At 39.1% G+C, this 16,161-nt stretch overlaps 9 protein-coding genes across 9 annotated transcripts; 5 read left to right on the forward strand and 4 right to left on the reverse strand.

Moving 5' to 3' along the window:
• Positions 1-495: 495 nt before the first annotated feature.
• Positions 496-1,335, reverse strand: GVI51_A00033 (uncharacterized protein; the record flags this gene model as incomplete). Its single annotated transcript, XM_444779.1, has 1 exon — positions 496-1,335. One exon carries the CDS (start codon positions 1,333-1,335, stop codon positions 496-498), a length of 840 nt encoding a protein of 279 aa, XP_444779.1.
• A 610-nt stretch (positions 1,336-1,945) lies between these two features.
• On the reverse strand, positions 1,946-4,216 carry PIB2 (Pib2p; the record flags this gene model as incomplete). Its single annotated transcript, XM_444780.1, has 1 exon — positions 1,946-4,216. The coding sequence occupies one exon, from the start codon at positions 4,214-4,216 to the stop codon at positions 1,946-1,948; it is 2,271 nt and encodes a 756-aa protein (XP_444780.1).
• Positions 4,217-4,718: 502 nt separating this feature from the next.
• On the forward strand, positions 4,719-6,899 carry STT3 (dolichyl-diphosphooligosaccharide--protein glycosyltransferase subunit STT3; the record flags this gene model as incomplete). Its single annotated transcript, XM_444781.1, has 1 exon — positions 4,719-6,899. The coding sequence occupies one exon, from the start codon at positions 4,719-4,721 to the stop codon at positions 6,897-6,899; it is 2,181 nt and encodes a 726-aa protein (XP_444781.1).
• Positions 6,900-7,699: 800 nt separating this feature from the next.
• Positions 7,700-10,081, forward strand: ALK1 (protein kinase ALK1; the record flags this gene model as incomplete). The annotated part of the gene is made up of 1 exon (XM_444782.1): positions 7,700-10,081. One exon carries the CDS (start codon positions 7,700-7,702, stop codon positions 10,079-10,081), a length of 2,382 nt encoding a protein of 793 aa, XP_444782.1.
• A 292-nt stretch (positions 10,082-10,373) lies between these two features.
• GET1 (GET complex subunit GET1) lies at positions 10,374-11,045 on the reverse strand (the record flags this gene model as incomplete). The annotated part of the gene is made up of 1 exon (XM_444783.1): positions 10,374-11,045. The coding sequence occupies one exon, from the start codon at positions 11,043-11,045 to the stop codon at positions 10,374-10,376; it is 672 nt and encodes a 223-aa protein (XP_444783.1).
• A 482-nt stretch (positions 11,046-11,527) lies between these two features.
• Positions 11,528-12,328, forward strand: CKB1 (casein kinase 2 regulatory subunit CKB1; the record flags this gene model as incomplete). Its single annotated transcript, XM_444784.1, has 1 exon — positions 11,528-12,328. One exon carries the CDS (start codon positions 11,528-11,530, stop codon positions 12,326-12,328), a length of 801 nt encoding a protein of 266 aa, XP_444784.1.
• Positions 12,329-12,637: 309 nt separating this feature from the next.
• JAC1 (J-type chaperone JAC1) lies at positions 12,638-13,234 on the reverse strand (the record flags this gene model as incomplete). The annotated part of the gene is made up of 1 exon (XM_444785.1): positions 12,638-13,234. One exon carries the CDS (start codon positions 13,232-13,234, stop codon positions 12,638-12,640), a length of 597 nt encoding a protein of 198 aa, XP_444785.1.
• Positions 13,235-13,436: 202 nt separating this feature from the next.
• On the forward strand, positions 13,437-14,966 carry ATE1 (arginyltransferase; the record flags this gene model as incomplete). The annotated part of the gene is made up of 1 exon (XM_444786.1): positions 13,437-14,966. One exon carries the CDS (start codon positions 13,437-13,439, stop codon positions 14,964-14,966), a length of 1,530 nt encoding a protein of 509 aa, XP_444786.1.
• A 548-nt stretch (positions 14,967-15,514) lies between these two features.
• MPO1 (2-hydroxy-palmitic acid dioxygenase MPO1) lies at positions 15,515-16,084 on the forward strand (the record flags this gene model as incomplete). Its single annotated transcript, XM_444787.1, has 1 exon — positions 15,515-16,084. The coding sequence occupies one exon, from the start codon at positions 15,515-15,517 to the stop codon at positions 16,082-16,084; it is 570 nt and encodes a 189-aa protein (XP_444787.1).
• Positions 16,085-16,161: the final 77 nt, after the last annotated feature.

Below are 16,161 nucleotides of genomic sequence, written 5' to 3' on the forward strand. Positions count from 1 at the left end.
GTCATATTACAGTGTCATAATGTGGAATGTTCAGACGCTGCTCTGGTGGCACTATCGTGGTGTAGTGTATTTGAGAAGTATAAGATGTATGTGATACTTTTAGCGATATTTCCTGAAAGTTTTACAAAAGCAATTTGAATATACTAGAACGCAAATATGTATTGATTTGAGAAACCTTTTAATTACTCTTGCTTGCATTCATTGTTAGTTTTATTCTAATACTATACACGAGAATTGTAATCGAGGTCTAATTATGAGGCCGAAACTAACCAAAAAGCAAATAGACCGCAAAGAGCATTGCTCTTTTTTGCCAAATAGAGATTTTTTAACTGTTTATCACTTCGAGTTTTTGTTATTGATCTCTGTAGCGAAAATTTAAATTTTATTATTTTGTCTTAATAACGGTGGTCTACGTTAACTATTAAGCACCTTTTCACATTTCTTCGGATCTTAAGGACGATATAATTTGTCAGCACTGGTTTCATTTATAATGTCTCAACCTTTAATTTGTCTTTTTTTGAATAATATTATATCAGTTCCTGCTCTCATATCGTATTTATCCTTTATTCTTGTTTCCAAGTTGGAAGTAAAGTGATCTCCAAACCATAACTGCTGCGCAACCTTAACAGATAGTTGATTATAGCATAGTTGTAATAAATTGTCAGTTCTATTAATCATTACTTGCATCACTGATGAAAGTTCCAAAAAATTCAACTCGTCATCTTTGAGGTTTTTACAATAGTGAAACCATATACGCGGCGATTCGGACTTCAGAACATATATATTAGCCATATTGATGATATCTAAAGACTCAGATTGAGATACAGAGGAATACTGCAAAAAGTCTACACATTTGGGCACATCCTTCTCGATATGACTCAAGTAGAGTGCATATATTTTTGCATATGGTTTTCTGTATTGCAAGGGAAACCACTCATGAATGGCATTCAACACTAGTCCACCTAGCTTATTATATTGGCCATGCCTTAACAGGAAATCATATGAGAGCTTATAGACTTCACTTGCCTGTTTCCAAAAACTTTCATCTTCGTCTCTATGATCCTGTCGTATACTCATAAATACTTCTCTAAGCTTTCTTAGTCCATGTTCAACGGTAGTTAATTGCTTCTCATCATAAAATAACAGCTTCAACATGCTAACCATCTCACTTCTTTTATCATGATTAATTTTTAAGTCTATTATTGTATTCGATTCGCCGGACCGGCTAAGTAGAGCTACATCTCTCAAAGGATCATTAATAATGGCCTCCTTGCCAAATTTTGAGAACCTTTCTTTCCTCTTTCTTAAGACTTCTTCATTATTCAATTCATACATCCTATTCGTCAATTCTGTAAAGAGACATTCAGTCGAGTTCTATCGACTTAGTTAAGAACTCTATATGCTCTCTGCGCTTTGCAACTGCAGCTATTGCTTCAACAAGTCATGTTTTTTCTCTTGTTAAAAGAAGGCGGACATCATCAGTTGCATGGGCCAATAATAGCTGAAAAAATAGTGGCTAAAATATAGGAAGATTTCGATCAGATAAGAATCAATCATTACTGAATAGGTATATGTAAACATAAAATTAAACTATATTAAATACATAATAGACATGATCAAAAATGATTTTTATTAACCTAAAGGCATTGCTCATGTAGTGCTTTTGCCGTTCTACGTGTACATGAGTAATTAGACTACTGCCAACTATCTTTCTTCGATGTAGTATCATATATGTGATACAGACTTGATGATAAAATCTCTCTGTGTAATGACATTTTGAATATTCATGAGAGTTACCTAAAAAGCTAAAACGAAAAGATCAAAACGAAACTCTAATATGAGGAGAAAATTAAATGAGATCATCGTACAAATTGTGTGCTCGAAATCTGCAGCACTCAAACGTCTTCCAGGCGTTTCAAATCTAACATAGATTATAAACAAAAGCTTAAAAACTGCTCCAATTCCAATCTGCAGGTATTGAACCTACAACGCTATTCACAGTCGGCTCGTCTTTCTTATTCTGCTTGTCTTCTGACTCTGATCCTGCAACTTCAATTGGTTTTGCTTTAGAATGCTCCCCACTCGATAAAGCAGAATCTAGACTCATCTCTACGTTTAAATTGCTCTTTGTCACAATGCCATTGGAAAATGGCCCGTATTTTTTATTTGGGACAACGACGCTTGGTGTCAAGCTAGTTCTTGCTAAATCCTCATACTCTATGTGGCAAGCATCACAAACCTTGGATAGTGTACCAACACCGCCACCTCCTACAACAAATTTAGCGTCCGAATCTAGGTATAACCAATGCCGTAGATGCTTTTGACAATATATGTCTCCACAATGACGGCAATGGTGTTTTCTATCAAAAAAGGTGAAGAGTTTATGGCACTGATGACATGCCGATCTTTTTGAGTCAGGAATCCAATGTGTTCGAGTCGGAAGTTGAGGCGATCTACTTGTAGCAGAAACAATTGAAGATGAATAAGATCCTATTGTCGATGGAGTAATATTTCTCTTGTGTAATATCGAGCTTATAGCATCATCTGTTACCTGCTGTTGCCTGTTCGGAAATAGAAACGATGAAATGTATCTTTTATAAGTTTCTACAACAGAGGAAGTATTTGAGGTACCACTTTTTTGCGAACCCGCATAATTAATGTCTGTTCTATAACCGGGAGACTTTTTGTTAGCCGCTGGGGTAGTACGTCCACTTAATCTAGGGGAGATCTCTTGCAGATCATCATTAGTTATATTAGTTTCAACCACATTTCTTAATACCACTGGCATATAAAGTGGCTTTTTTGGATCATTGATCTGTTTGGCATGCCTTCTGTTTACTCCCTGTTTCTGTAATGTGGGGTTATTGGAATTGGACCTGTATCTTACTGGCTTTTGTAACATATCCAAAGAATGCATTTTAGTTATCGTTCTCACCTGTGGCTGCTTGGCATCTGCAATAAAGTTTTGGGCATGTGTGTTGGTTGTCATTTCTGGATTATTTTCAACTGTTATGTTTCTATCACCAAATTTCATATTCATCATGGAGTGTGAGTTTGTCGTGAAGTTTAGTATATTGGAACTAGATGTTCGGCTCAAATCAGTATCAGTACTACTCTGATCATTTAGTTTTACAGTTTTCTTGGGCGCTTCCGATGAAGCTTTCATAGGAGATGGAGAGCTTTTATCTGCAACTAAGAAGTTACTCGACTCTCTCATAATTTTTCCTTTCTCATTCTCAGATACATTTGTTGTTGGAGTACCGGTGCTCGTCGTATGCTCACTGAATGCCTCATTCAAATTTGACCCTTTAAAGTTGGACAGCTTCCTTAATGCTTGTGTAGTTAAATCTTTTTGAGAAATTTCATCTTCGTCTTCTGGTTTCAAATCTGATATAACTTCCGGTAACTCACGTAGAGCAGTAGGTGTAGCATTATCCACTATTTCATTTCTTATTCTCGGCACCGTTGGAGATTCTTTCTTACTTCCTATCTGTATCCTTTCGTCATTTGTGAATGGTAGTTTTTTACCTATTTCATTTGAATCCAGACTATTTGAATCATATATCGTTTCCTGTTTTCCAAAATTACTAGCTGTCCTACTAGCGGAATGCATCAGCGACCCTGTTCTTTTGATGGAGAACATTGCCGGTGATCTTATCTGCTGACTCATGTTTAGTAAACTATGGCTGATTAAATTCTGATCATTATTAGTGTTATTAGAACCCATACTGTTTCTATGCATTGATTGCTGCTGTTGTTGCTGTTGATTATTTACATGCTGTTGCTCTTGTATCATAGACCTGAGTGAAATACTGGACAGCATACTCTGCTGAGACTGGGTTCTCCGTTGTGGAATGACTTTGCGCTTTTCAAAGACTAGTCCTTCACTTTGTAGTGAGCCATTCATCCTATTTTGGCTAGTGTCATCCCTGTCTGTGAACTCCCCTGACGTGTCCCCGTTCTGAGTCATCCCGCCATCTCCCAAAATCGTGTCCTGACTAGTCTCTCTCTCATCACCGACTTCAAATGCAACAGATTTCCCTTCCGATCTAGTTTGATCTTTATTAATACCATTGCTGGTAAATCCTTGTTGTTTACCTCGGCCACTACCGTGGCCATCACTTGGCCCATCGCCATCGGGCTTTTCTCCCGTTGGTGCCGGGTTCTCGGTAGAACCAGAGCTACCGTTTCCGTGCTCCCGCTCTAGCACACTCATTCTCGCAGTATTCCGCTATATCGGGATATATCCTAGTACAGGTCTGTGTGACAAGTTACTGGCTCCCTTATATATCCAAAGTTGCGCTCATCGCATTTGTAGACCTCCTCTCGTCAGCCCATCCCAAAGGGCCCAACCTTAGGGAAACCCGTGCCGCACGACTTTCCTGCGCTCTTTTGGCGAAAGGCCCCAGAGCAGCCAACGAATTTTGGCAAAATGCCAGCGATTGCTTCAAATAAGAGAGGGTCGGGACTGAAATAGTGTTGTTCAGTGTCAGTTATCCACTGGACGTACCCCAACAAGCGTCAATTGGAACCAGATTAGCTGAGTAAACAAGCTGCTTCCTAGAATTTTGTGTGAGCGTTCGTTCTTTCTTATCTGATATTGCATTCTGCCAACGGGATTTGCGTTTCGATCGACGTCAATTGGATATTGCGAGGAAAGAGAAGATATCAGGATACAAAACTGGAAATAACTACAAAATAGAGAGAAATAGAGAGTCATGTCGTCTGCTGTATCGGATAGGCAGACTGTGCAATGGGTACTCGTGGTGCTGAAGGCACTCGTTTTCATGGCGATCTTTGGTGCCGCTATCTCCTCCCGTTTATTTGCTGTGATCAACTTCGAGTCGATTATTCATGAATATGACCCTTGGTTCAACTTCAGGGCTACAAAATACCTGGTTTCACATTCGTTCCACGAGTTCTTGAACTGGTTCGACGATAGAACATGGTATCCATTGGGTAGAGTCACTGGTGGTACTTTGTACCCTGGTTTGATGACCACAAGTGCTTTTGTATGGCACATGCTGCGCAAGATCGGTCTACCTGTTGACATTAGAAACATCTGTGTGCTTTTTGCTCCTGCTTTCGCCGGTATTACCGCTATCGCAACTTACCAATTCACAAAGGAATTGAAGGATTCCTCCGCCGGTCTACTGGCTGCTGTGTTCATGGCTATTGTCCCAGGTTACATTTCCAGATCTGTTGCTGGTTCTTACGATAACGAAGCCATCTCAATTACTCTATTGATGATAACCTTCATGTTCTGGATCAAAGCACAAAAGACTGGGTCCATCATGCACGCCACTTTCGCTGCTTTGTTCTACTTTTACATGGTCTCAGCTTGGGGTGGTTACGTCTTCATTACTAACTTAATTCCATTACACGTTTTTATCCTTATCCTAATGGGCCGTTATAACTCTAGATTATACACTGCTTACTCCACTTGGTACGCAATTGGTACATTGGCTTCTATGCAAATTCCTTTTGTGGGTTTCTTGCCAATCAGATCTAATGACCATATGGCTGCCTTGGGTGTTTTCGGCTTCATTCAAATTGTTGCCTTTGGTGACTTCGTCAAGGCCAGAGTCCCCGCACAAAAGTTCAAGGTCATCTCCTTGGTTTCTTTATTGGTGTTGATGGCTGTAGGTATTTTGGGTTTGTTCGGTTTGACTTACTTCGGTTTGATTGCCCCATGGACTGGTAGATTTTACTCTCTTTGGGATACTGGCTACGCTAAGGTTCACATTCCTATCATTGCTTCTGTCTCCGAACATCAACCAGTAGCTTGGCCATCTTTCTTTTTTGACCAACACTTTTTGATCTGGTTGTTCCCAGCGGGTGTTTTCTTGTTGTTCATGGACTTGAAGGATGAGCACGTCTTTGTTATCTGTTATTCCGTACTCTGTTCATACTTCACTGGTGTTATGATTAGATTGATGTTGACTTTAACTCCAATTGTTTGTGTCTCTGCTGCTATTGCTTTATCAAAAATATTTGATATCTACTTAGATTTCTCAAAGAGAGATGCTGATGGTAAAGCCGTTCCAAGTTTGGACAAGCCAGCATCCATTTTGGCCAAGTTGGTTATCTCTGGTTCCTTTATCTTCTATCTATACCTGTACGTCCTACACTGTACCTGGGTCACTAAGACAGCTTACTCTTCTCCTTCTGTTGTCTTGCAAACCAGAGACCAAGTTGGTAACAATATTATTATCGATGACTTTAGAGAAGCCTATTACTGGCTAAGAATGAACACTGCTGAAGACGCTAAGATTGCCTCCTGGTGGGATTACGGTTACCAAATCGGTGGTCTTGCAGACAGAACCACTTTGGTTGACAACAATACCTGGAACAATACACATATCGCCATTGTCGGTAAAGCAATGGCTGCTCCAGAAGAAGTTTCTTATAAGTTATTGAAAGAACATGATGTTGACTACGTCCTTGTCATCTTTGGTGGTGTTTTAGGTTTCGGTGGTGACGATATCAATAAGTTCCTATGGATGATTAGAATCTCTAGTGGTATCTGGCCAGATGAGATCCAAGAAAAGAACTATTTCAGTGACTCAGGTGAGTACAGAGTTGACGCCATGGCCTCTAGAGCCATGAGGCAATCTGTGATGTACAAGATGTGCTACCAAGGCTTTGCAGACTTGTTCCCTAACGGGCAGGCCGTCGATAGGGTTCGTAACCAACAGATCGACAACTCTCACGTCGAGCCATTAGATTATTTCGATGAAGTCTTCACTTCCGAGAACTGGTTAGTCAGAGTATACAAGCTAAAGGATGAAGATCCAGAAGGTAGAGAACTAGGCGACGTCGGATTGATCAACAGACATCCAGCTACATTCAGAAAGAACTCTCTGAAGAAACCAGAACTCAACATGAGAATATTATAGCTGTAACATAAATTCGGGCTTATTACAGTGTATATATAAATCCATCAAAAATTATCCTATAGTACATATATTTCTTAGATAGAAATCAATTAGTAAAAACAAGCAGTATAATAAATCAGTTTGGGGCTAGTTGTCAAACTCCATACACTTCGGATGACTCGCTATGGTAGGGATTGCCATTATACATCACGGTACAGCTTGTGATACCGACGTCCTTTGTACCTCGCTACTATTTGGTGATGAGCCCTTTTTCCTAATTCGGTAGATTTGTAAACAAAAAATCAAAATTTCAAAAATTTTATTCTCCATAACAAACAAACAAACAATAGAGGGCCTTGATTGCGGTATTAGTTATTGCATTTGAAAGGTAATTGAGAGTGTCAATAGTGCGCTCCTCGTTACTGGCGTATATTTCGAGTTTCTTTCTTTTTGAACCGTTCTTTTTGTGTAAATAACAGATCAGAGGTTGTTCTTCTAATCTCCTGTGGAAAATTTAACACATAGCTGATCCACCACTGTCAAAGCAACGGCTTGGCCTCAGAAACCCAAATAGGATATCATATTGTTATCTTTCTTTCAGTTTTGGTAGTGTTTGCATTTAGTTTTGGAGATTGAGTTTTGTTTTCGATATCTTTATAAAAGATTTGAGCTTGAAATTATCCTTCCTCGTTTCGATAAAAGCATCACCGTGACCAATAAGCCAATATCAACACTTTTATTGAGCATATACTGCACTATAATCTGATCCATATCGACAAGCTTATAGAATTCAAAAGGACATTAGCAATCTCTCGCCTAATATGGACACTTCTTTCGAGGAGTACGTTAACGGAAACAGAAATGTTCTTGCGCTAGTTGTTTCAGATAATGAGGACGACTATGACAGTTCCATGGACTCTGTGTCAATATCTACTGAATTAAATGGCAGTAGCACCAATTTGGATAGGCAAGACACGATACAAGATCAGAGCTCGCCGGTGCCGAAACAAGAACTAGTGGTACCTAGACAACGTGCCAATGAGAAAGGTGAGAAAGGTACAAAAAGTGGTGGCAGCAAGAGGTGGTCTTTTATATCAAACCATTCTTCTTCATCAAAGAAAAGATGGTCCACACTATCCTCAATCCCTAGTGAAAGTGCTAGCAGAGTGCTCTCGGGCACAAAAGATCCAATAAAAAGATTATCATCCGCTAGCAATTTTAGTGTTGACTCTATGGGCTTTGATGCGGTATCCAGGAGGCAGACATCATCCGATAAGAACTCGGTTCCTTCATTGAAGAGATCTTCTACTGGTCTATCGCTAAGACAACTATTCAATAAAATAGTTGTAGCCGAGGATGATACTCTGTCTCAAGGAGGTGATAAGGAGAACACTGGTAACAAAAAAGAAACTGCATCCTTACGTAACTCTGCATCAAGCCGCTATCCACTCAGAACATTAACCAATGAGAACGCATCAGGTCTATACCAAGCACAATCACGTACAACATATTCTAATACAGCACGCCATTCGGTTCATTTTAACCCTACAGGACCTGAGACAAGTAATACGTCCAGACTCTCCAAATCATCTTCCATTACCTCACTGTCATCCAAGTTGAAGTTCTGGAAGCGCGCTCCTGGTGTACCTAAGTCTGAATCTAAGAGAAATTTGAATATTTCAGAACCTTTGGAACTTGGAAATTCAGACTCAAATATCAGAACAAAGACTTCGTATTCAGATTTACACAAGTCAATCTATTCCAGCTATCATTATTCAAAAACCTTTTTAAGCGAGCCATTAGAGTCTGGTATGCCAATGAGAGAATTACAACAGAAAAAATCAAGAACTTCCATCTTAAACAAAAAGAAATCCGGTTCTAGTTTATCTGTTAATACAGGATTAAAGCACTTTTCTTCTACATCAAGTCTTTCATTGGGAGGGTTAAAAAATAAGTCATCTCACTCCAGTATTAATATGAATGTGAGTATGAAACACAAGAGCTCTCACTCTTCGCTACATAAGCTGGCAAAACATAGACGTAAATCGAATAATGGTGATGATAGATCTAGTATATCATCCACTACAGCATCAACCATTAGTGCAAACTATCAAATATCCCTACCAGTACCAGATCAAGTGTCTCGGGAGAAGATCAGAAATAAACTAAAGAACTCTACATCTTTGTTGTCTTTAAATTCTTCCATACCTGTATTCAAAAAAGAATTTGATGAGTCACTTTTACAGGAATTGCTTGACTACTGCAACTGTAAATATGTAATCAAGAGGTTAAATTCTTTAGATGATGATGATGTTCCTATCTTTCATACCTTTAATAACGCTAATCAAATCTCCAAGAATATTTGGAGAATAAGTGGGCCTTTTAATTGGACAAAAGAAAAAAGCATTATATTCAGGCGTATAGAGTTGGGCTCTGTTGACGATATCACATACTCCAAGAAGGCAATTGCCCTGCATGAATTAAAAGCACATAACTATACCTCACAAATGGCTGGGATTACAAAAGTTTTACGATCTTATGTTGTTACTTCTGACATAGCTTCTCCAGGTGACAATATTGACACTGATGATCTTAAGAATTTGTACTTAATAATGGTAATGAAAGACCATGGCTCTTCTTTGGCAAAACTAACACCCATAAATGACTGGAAAACATCGGTTAATATATTCTGGAATACTGTTTCAATCTTAGCGGGCTTAGAACAAAGGTTGCAGTTTGAACATAGAAACTTGTTGCTAGATCACATTTTAGTAGATGAAAGAAATGGATCGATTACTATAAGTAATCTAAACAGCTCACGGTTTCAACAAGATGACATGAATACTATAGCGTTTACTAGATTGGACGATCCATTATTTTTTCAACGTAATGCAAGAGATGATCAGTATGAAGTTTATAGTACTATGAGGATGTTTTTAAGTGAGAACTTCAACAACCAGGCCAATGGATGTCCCGTATGGGCCAGGTTTGAGCCGAGGACAAATTTACTATGGGCGCATAATTTGTGCAAAAGACTAATTCAAGAAACTACAGATTCCAAGCATCAGTCGGAAAGAGACCATCTAACAAGGATATGTTCAGCCATTGATCCCGTAATGCTATCAAGGCGTAGCATGCTAAAGCGCAATGATGGCGATATAAAGTCATTAATGGATATATTGAAATGGAAGAAAACTTTTTGAAACTATAACGAATTTCCATTAATTTTTTTTTTTTACATTATATTTTTATACTATTTAGTGTTTTTCTATTCATTTGGGAGGTTAATAATAATATTTTTTTATCGATACTACTTAAGAAGCATTGCTTTAAATACAATTTCAAATCAGCATAAAGTAAATATAAGATATATTTCGTTATGTTATTGCTATTCAATTGCATAAATAGAATTATGAATACAGGTGTATACGATTTGTTTGTTACAGGTAGCAACAGATCACAATCAAGCTATGTTTGATGGATATAAGTAATTTATCAATCAACTTTTATTTCATCAGTAACTATTTCCAATTTTTTGGAAGGCTTACTAACAGGCTTGGCCCACAATTGCATAGTCATGAATTCTATGTTACTAATGACACTATTCAAAGCCCAAAGCCATATTCCTAATGAGACACCCATGTGTGGGAAGCTAGCGGTCTCGATGGCAAAGGAAGATCCTGTGACAATTGATTTAGCTAACTGCAATGGCAGAATTGCCAAATACAGCCATCCTTGACTCCAAACACCAGCGACTAATTGAGGGAACATTTGATGGTGAGGTAGGTTGTAAACTATATGCTTACCCTTCCACAATTTGAAACATAGGAATGGCACTGTGAGCAAAAGCAGCTTGACCTTTTTCAGGTGGCCCTTTATTTGTTCATTATGAGCTTTCAGTTGAGCACCTAGTTCCGTTATCTCTTTGTCCAGTTTATCCAATTTCCTGTTGTTCTTAGTCCACTTTGCGTAGTTATCCTGCGCAGAAATGGACTTGTTCTCCTCCTGTATGGAGCGACGCTCCTTTACCAGCGTCTCAAACTTCACAGAGATAGGGCTGTTCTTGAAGAACAGCGACTGCAACACTAGATCATGGTACGAAGTCGAGTACTCCAACACTTTCAAAACAACCACGAACACCACCGCAATGGCAACTACCCAACTCATTTTCTTCCTTGTTGTACTCGCTCTATCTTAACTCTCCTCGGTGACAAAATGAATCCAACTCAAGACACACAACTCTGTTCTTCAAGATATCCTTATCCATGTAGACCCTCTCCCCAGACTTGTAGCTTGCTCGATGCCCAACGCCCACTGGACAAATCCTTGGCAACTTCCTCTCAGTATATCACGTGATTTGTTGATGTTCTGAAATTTGACAAAAAAAATTTGAAGTTTGGCCAACTTTCACCCTTCTAAAGGCTCTTAATGGGCAGTGCTTGTGCTGTGGAAGCCTTCTTATCGGAGTGGGTACCCAGTGGTTTGCTGATTTGGAGGTAGTATTGATCAACTTTTCTTTGAAGGAGTCTTTTTTTTAGGTGCTATTGGCTTAGTGTTTTGAATCTAGGGAATAAAAGCGGTTGCGAAAAGTTCTAGATTTAGTTTGGTGGGGGCAATTGAACGTTCTAATATCCCTATCTTAGAGAAAAATGAGTGAGTATATGGAGGATAATTCGCACTCTGACGATAGTGGGACCTACGACGAGTGGATTCCTTCATTTTGTTCGCGGTTCGGTCATGAGTACTTCTGTCAGGTTCCCACTGATTTTATAGAGGATGATTTCAACATGACATCTTTGGCGCAGGAAGTGCCACACTACAGAAAGGCGCTTGATCTTATCCTTGATCTGGAGATGGTGAGCGATGAGGAGGACATGGATGAGAAGGAGAGCGGTGCGGAGAGTAGTAGCGGTGCAAACAATAACGGTGGAGTTAATTCCAAGGCCCTAGTAAATAGAAACATTATTGGCCACGCAGCAGAACAACTATACGGTCTGATACACGCACGTTACATACTGACTAAGCCAGGTTTGCAGGCCATGGCTGAGAAATTCGATCACAAGGATTTCGGTACTTGTCCGAGATACTTCTGCCATGGTATGCAGTTATTGCCATGCGGTCTGAGTGATACGATAGGTAAACAAGCAGTAAGGCTCTATTGTCCCAGCTGCCAGGACTTATACTTACCACAGAGTTCGCGTCATCTATGTCTAGAAGGTGCCTACTGGGGTACAAGTTTCCCAGGTGTCTTTTTAAAGCATTTCAAGGAGTTGGAAGAATACGTAGAGAGAAAAAACAAAGAATCATATGAACTGAAAGTGTTTGGTTTCAGGATAAACGATCAGGCTGTTTCAGGCCCTAGAATGAAGTGGTTAAGGCAATACCCAGTCACGGAAGAAGACTGGGAAGAGTTCAATAAATGCGAATTCGAAATGCCAATAGTAGAATGATAGTAGATGGTATGACAACTAGGCATGATGGTTTGTGACTTTTCAAAATACTCAACAGCAACATCAAAAACTTTCAAACCAATTTTATATATATAAATTACGTAACTGTAGATTTTAAATATTTACACAGCAATTCTCGTCATAACTAAAAGTATGTATATCGGTTGTCCATCGAACTTTAGCAATGCGTGCTGTGTTTTAGTGCCTTACTTGTGTTTATCATTGTATTTACATGCCTTGACCATTTGTTCTCGTAGTCTATCTAAATAACAATCAATAGTCTATGTGGGATTAAACCAATCACTGAAATCAATGCTTCAAATCAATAGGTTTCCCTGGCGCCCAATCCTTAACTGCTGATGCTACATTCTTCCAGTATTTGAGTCGTGCTGTGAGATTGATTGCTCTTTCATACTCCTTGTTATCGTAGCATTCCTTTAATTCTGCTTCTATTTTTTCTATGCGCTGCTTGTTGACCTTCTCTATCTCTCTTACTTCATCCCGGCTATTAGCATCAAGCAATTGCTCATGAACGTCCATGACATCCATCAGCAATTCAGGGTCCATTTGTGTATATTCCCTGGCGACACTATCAACAGTCAGATCCACGTCCTTTAGGATCTGAATCATATGTTGAGACCTAGTTAAGGGATCCTTTAAGGCATGATAAGCTTTATTTAGTAAAGAAGATTGCTCTGAGTCGGCTTCTTGCTCTTTTTGTATCTTATCAGGGTGCACCTCAGCTTGTAATTTCCTGTATTCTTTCCTTAGCTTGCCAAGATCCACATCCCAGCGAGGTTGGCTATCTGGGAACGTCCCTGGAAATAGCTCATAATAGCTCACTATCCACCGTCTTTGCAAAACTTGTCTAATCCCACTGGTCGGTAACCTGGCACATCTCAGCATTGTTCTGATAATTTGGTTTGGAGTTTAGAGAATCCATATCAAACGACTTGACTAACCTCTATCAGCATTCTAGTAACTTTTACCGTATTTATAAGCCAAATTTCAGCTAAGGCGATGCGATGCGATAGTTTCAACAGAAAAGATGACTAAGCCAGCACTGGGTGCCATAGAGAGCCTAATTCGCAGGGAACAAGCACTATAAATGGAGAATAAGTTGATAATTCATAGGCCGCTGTACTTTTCTGATAAGAGTGACTGTGGCTATTGCCATGGGAAGAAGGCTAAAGGCAGCGACTTTTACTCGTTGGAATCCTGGTATGAAAGAATAAAAGAGAATGCTGATTCTGAAGTAGAGGAGCTACCCGTGAGGAGCTGCACTGTCGGTTTCCAATGTGAGAATATGACCGTAGCCATGTATGATCAAATGTGTAATATGGGTTTTCGTAGGTCAGGGTTGTTTGTGTACAAGATGGATGCGTTGCGAAGCTGCTGTCGGCTCTACACTATCAGAACTAGACCGGATTGGTTTAAGCTGACTAAGGACATGCGAAAGTGTATTAACCGGTTTCGAAAGCATGTGCTGGGCGAGCCTGTGGCTAACGCAAAAACGCAGGGCTATGTTGAGGATATTGTGGACATTGAAGGTCAGAGCGACAGTATAAACTTCTACACCAGATTTGGGCCAGCAGTATATACTGATGAGAAGTATGAATTGTTTTCAATTTATCAAGAACGTGTCCATCAAGATTTTGATCACAGTAAGAAGGGCTTTAAGAGGTTTCTTTGCGATGCTCCATTTACGCAAGGAGTAATCATGGGAACCGAGGAAGAATGGGAACAATTAAACAACTGGAAGTCAATGAAACCTGGGGAGAGGCTTTTAAGAACAGGTCCCGTTCATGAAAGTTATTATTATAAAGGTAAACTGATTGCCCTTGCTGTTACAGACTTTCTACCGAGCGGAATTTCGTCGGTTTATTTTATTTGGCATCCTGACTATCACAAATGGTCATTAGGTAAACTGAGTGCATTGAGAGAACTCTCCCTTGTATCCAAGACTAACTTGAAGTACTATTATCTGGGTTATTACATAGATGATTGTAAAAAAATGAACTATAAGGCCAATTACGGGGGAGAATTGCTTGATTCATGCACCGAAAGATACTTTAAATTGTCCCAGGTTAAGGACATGATCAGAGGTGGGAAGTTATTCATGGTGGGAACACAAGGTCACGATATTAGCAGGGAAGTTGCTTTATCCGATGCTATCAGAGATTGCATTTATCAGACAGACGCGTTTGATATAGCCAGCGATGATAATGTGGCAGAAAAGGTTTACGGTACGTCATCTAATATTTATCGACCACAATACCTTAAAGAGGTGATATCTTTTTTGAAAACTTCAGGTCTTGAGTATGACTTTCCTATCTATAATGATGGAGTATTTAATCAATATGCTAAAAGAATAGCCAAAGACGGAGAAGATCCTGATTTTACTATACCCAGCATATGTCCGGGGTTAATACCACTCTGGGAATTGAAGGATCTGCTCATGTCTGGTAAATTGCAAAAAGAATTGACAGGTAGGACATTGGTATTTGATACCTCATTTGGGTTTATTAGAAAACTTGAACCGTGGGAAGATGAGGACTCTACAACCAAGACGGCTATATGTGACGTAGTAAGGTTGTTGGGCCTTGAAATGGCATCCAACTCTATAGTGGTGGTATAATTAGGGTTAAGTAGCATATATTAATTATAAGCATTGGAAATTATTTTAACGTGAGTCTATAAAGTGAGCTCTTTATACAAGAATCCGTTACCATATAGAAATTCGGAGTTAATTACATTTAATAAATGATGCCAAGTCTTCAATTTTTGAGTTATAATTGAAGCATGAATAGTAAGGGCAAACTTGTTGGAGAGGATTCTCCAACAACCCCATGAAAATGGAAATGTCAACAATGCTCAAGTTCATCAAGAATAGAACATAAGTTCACCTATGGTTCAAAGTTTCTCCAATCCGACACAACAATGGACGCATCTGCCAATGATTCAATACGGACTGGTGACTCCCCATAAATGGGATGGCATCAAGTAACAATGGGTCTTTAGAGAATGTATATAAAGAGTAGCTTATATACAAGTAGTTTGTGACTTTTAATACATAAATTGTTTTTTTTTCCTTGTTGCAAGCTTTCATAAGTTAGAACAACTGTTTAAACTCACATCAATTTGCTTTCTGGAACTTTTAGGTATTTGGGCTAGTGAATAATAATAATGGTTACATCTGCAGCTGCTACTGTTACAGGTACAAATACAGAGGTTGGTGGCCTACGTAAGGAGCTTGGCTTTTACAAGTTTTACCATCATAATACTGTGAATGTGCTTATTCATTCAGTATGTGTTCCTACTATTCTATTCACGACGATATGTATCCTTCATAGGGTCAGCTTACCATTCCAAATTATGGGAGTATACCTAACACTTGGACACCTGTTGGCTTTGCGGTTTGCTACTACTTATTGCAGATTACATATTCCTGTAGGCATATGTGCAACTGCAATTCTAGTCTGTACCTTGTATGCCTTAGATGCCGGACTGGTAGGCTTGACGTTGAAGCAAGAATCAGAAATATTTGTTGCAGCTTGGATAATGCAGTTCATTGGACATGGTGTATTCGAGAAGAAGAAGCCAGCGTTACTAGACAGTTTGGAACAAAGTTTGGTGCTGGCACCTTATTTTATCCTTTTTGAGTTTTTGTTTTTGTTAGGATTCTTTCCAAAATTAAGAGCTGAATTGGAATCGGATGTTACCAAGTTAAAATTGCAAGAGAAAAGGCAAAGCTAAATATATTGTCACAACTCAAGAGTTGTATGGTAATGACTGTTATGATACTATGAAACTTACATATCTATTAGCTATTC

The sequence above is a fragment of the Nakaseomyces glabratus genome, chromosome A (genome assembly GCF_010111755.1).
Source record: "Nakaseomyces glabratus chromosome A, complete sequence".
Classification (NCBI taxonomy): domain Eukaryota; kingdom Fungi; phylum Ascomycota; class Saccharomycetes; order Saccharomycetales; family Saccharomycetaceae; genus Nakaseomyces; species Nakaseomyces glabratus.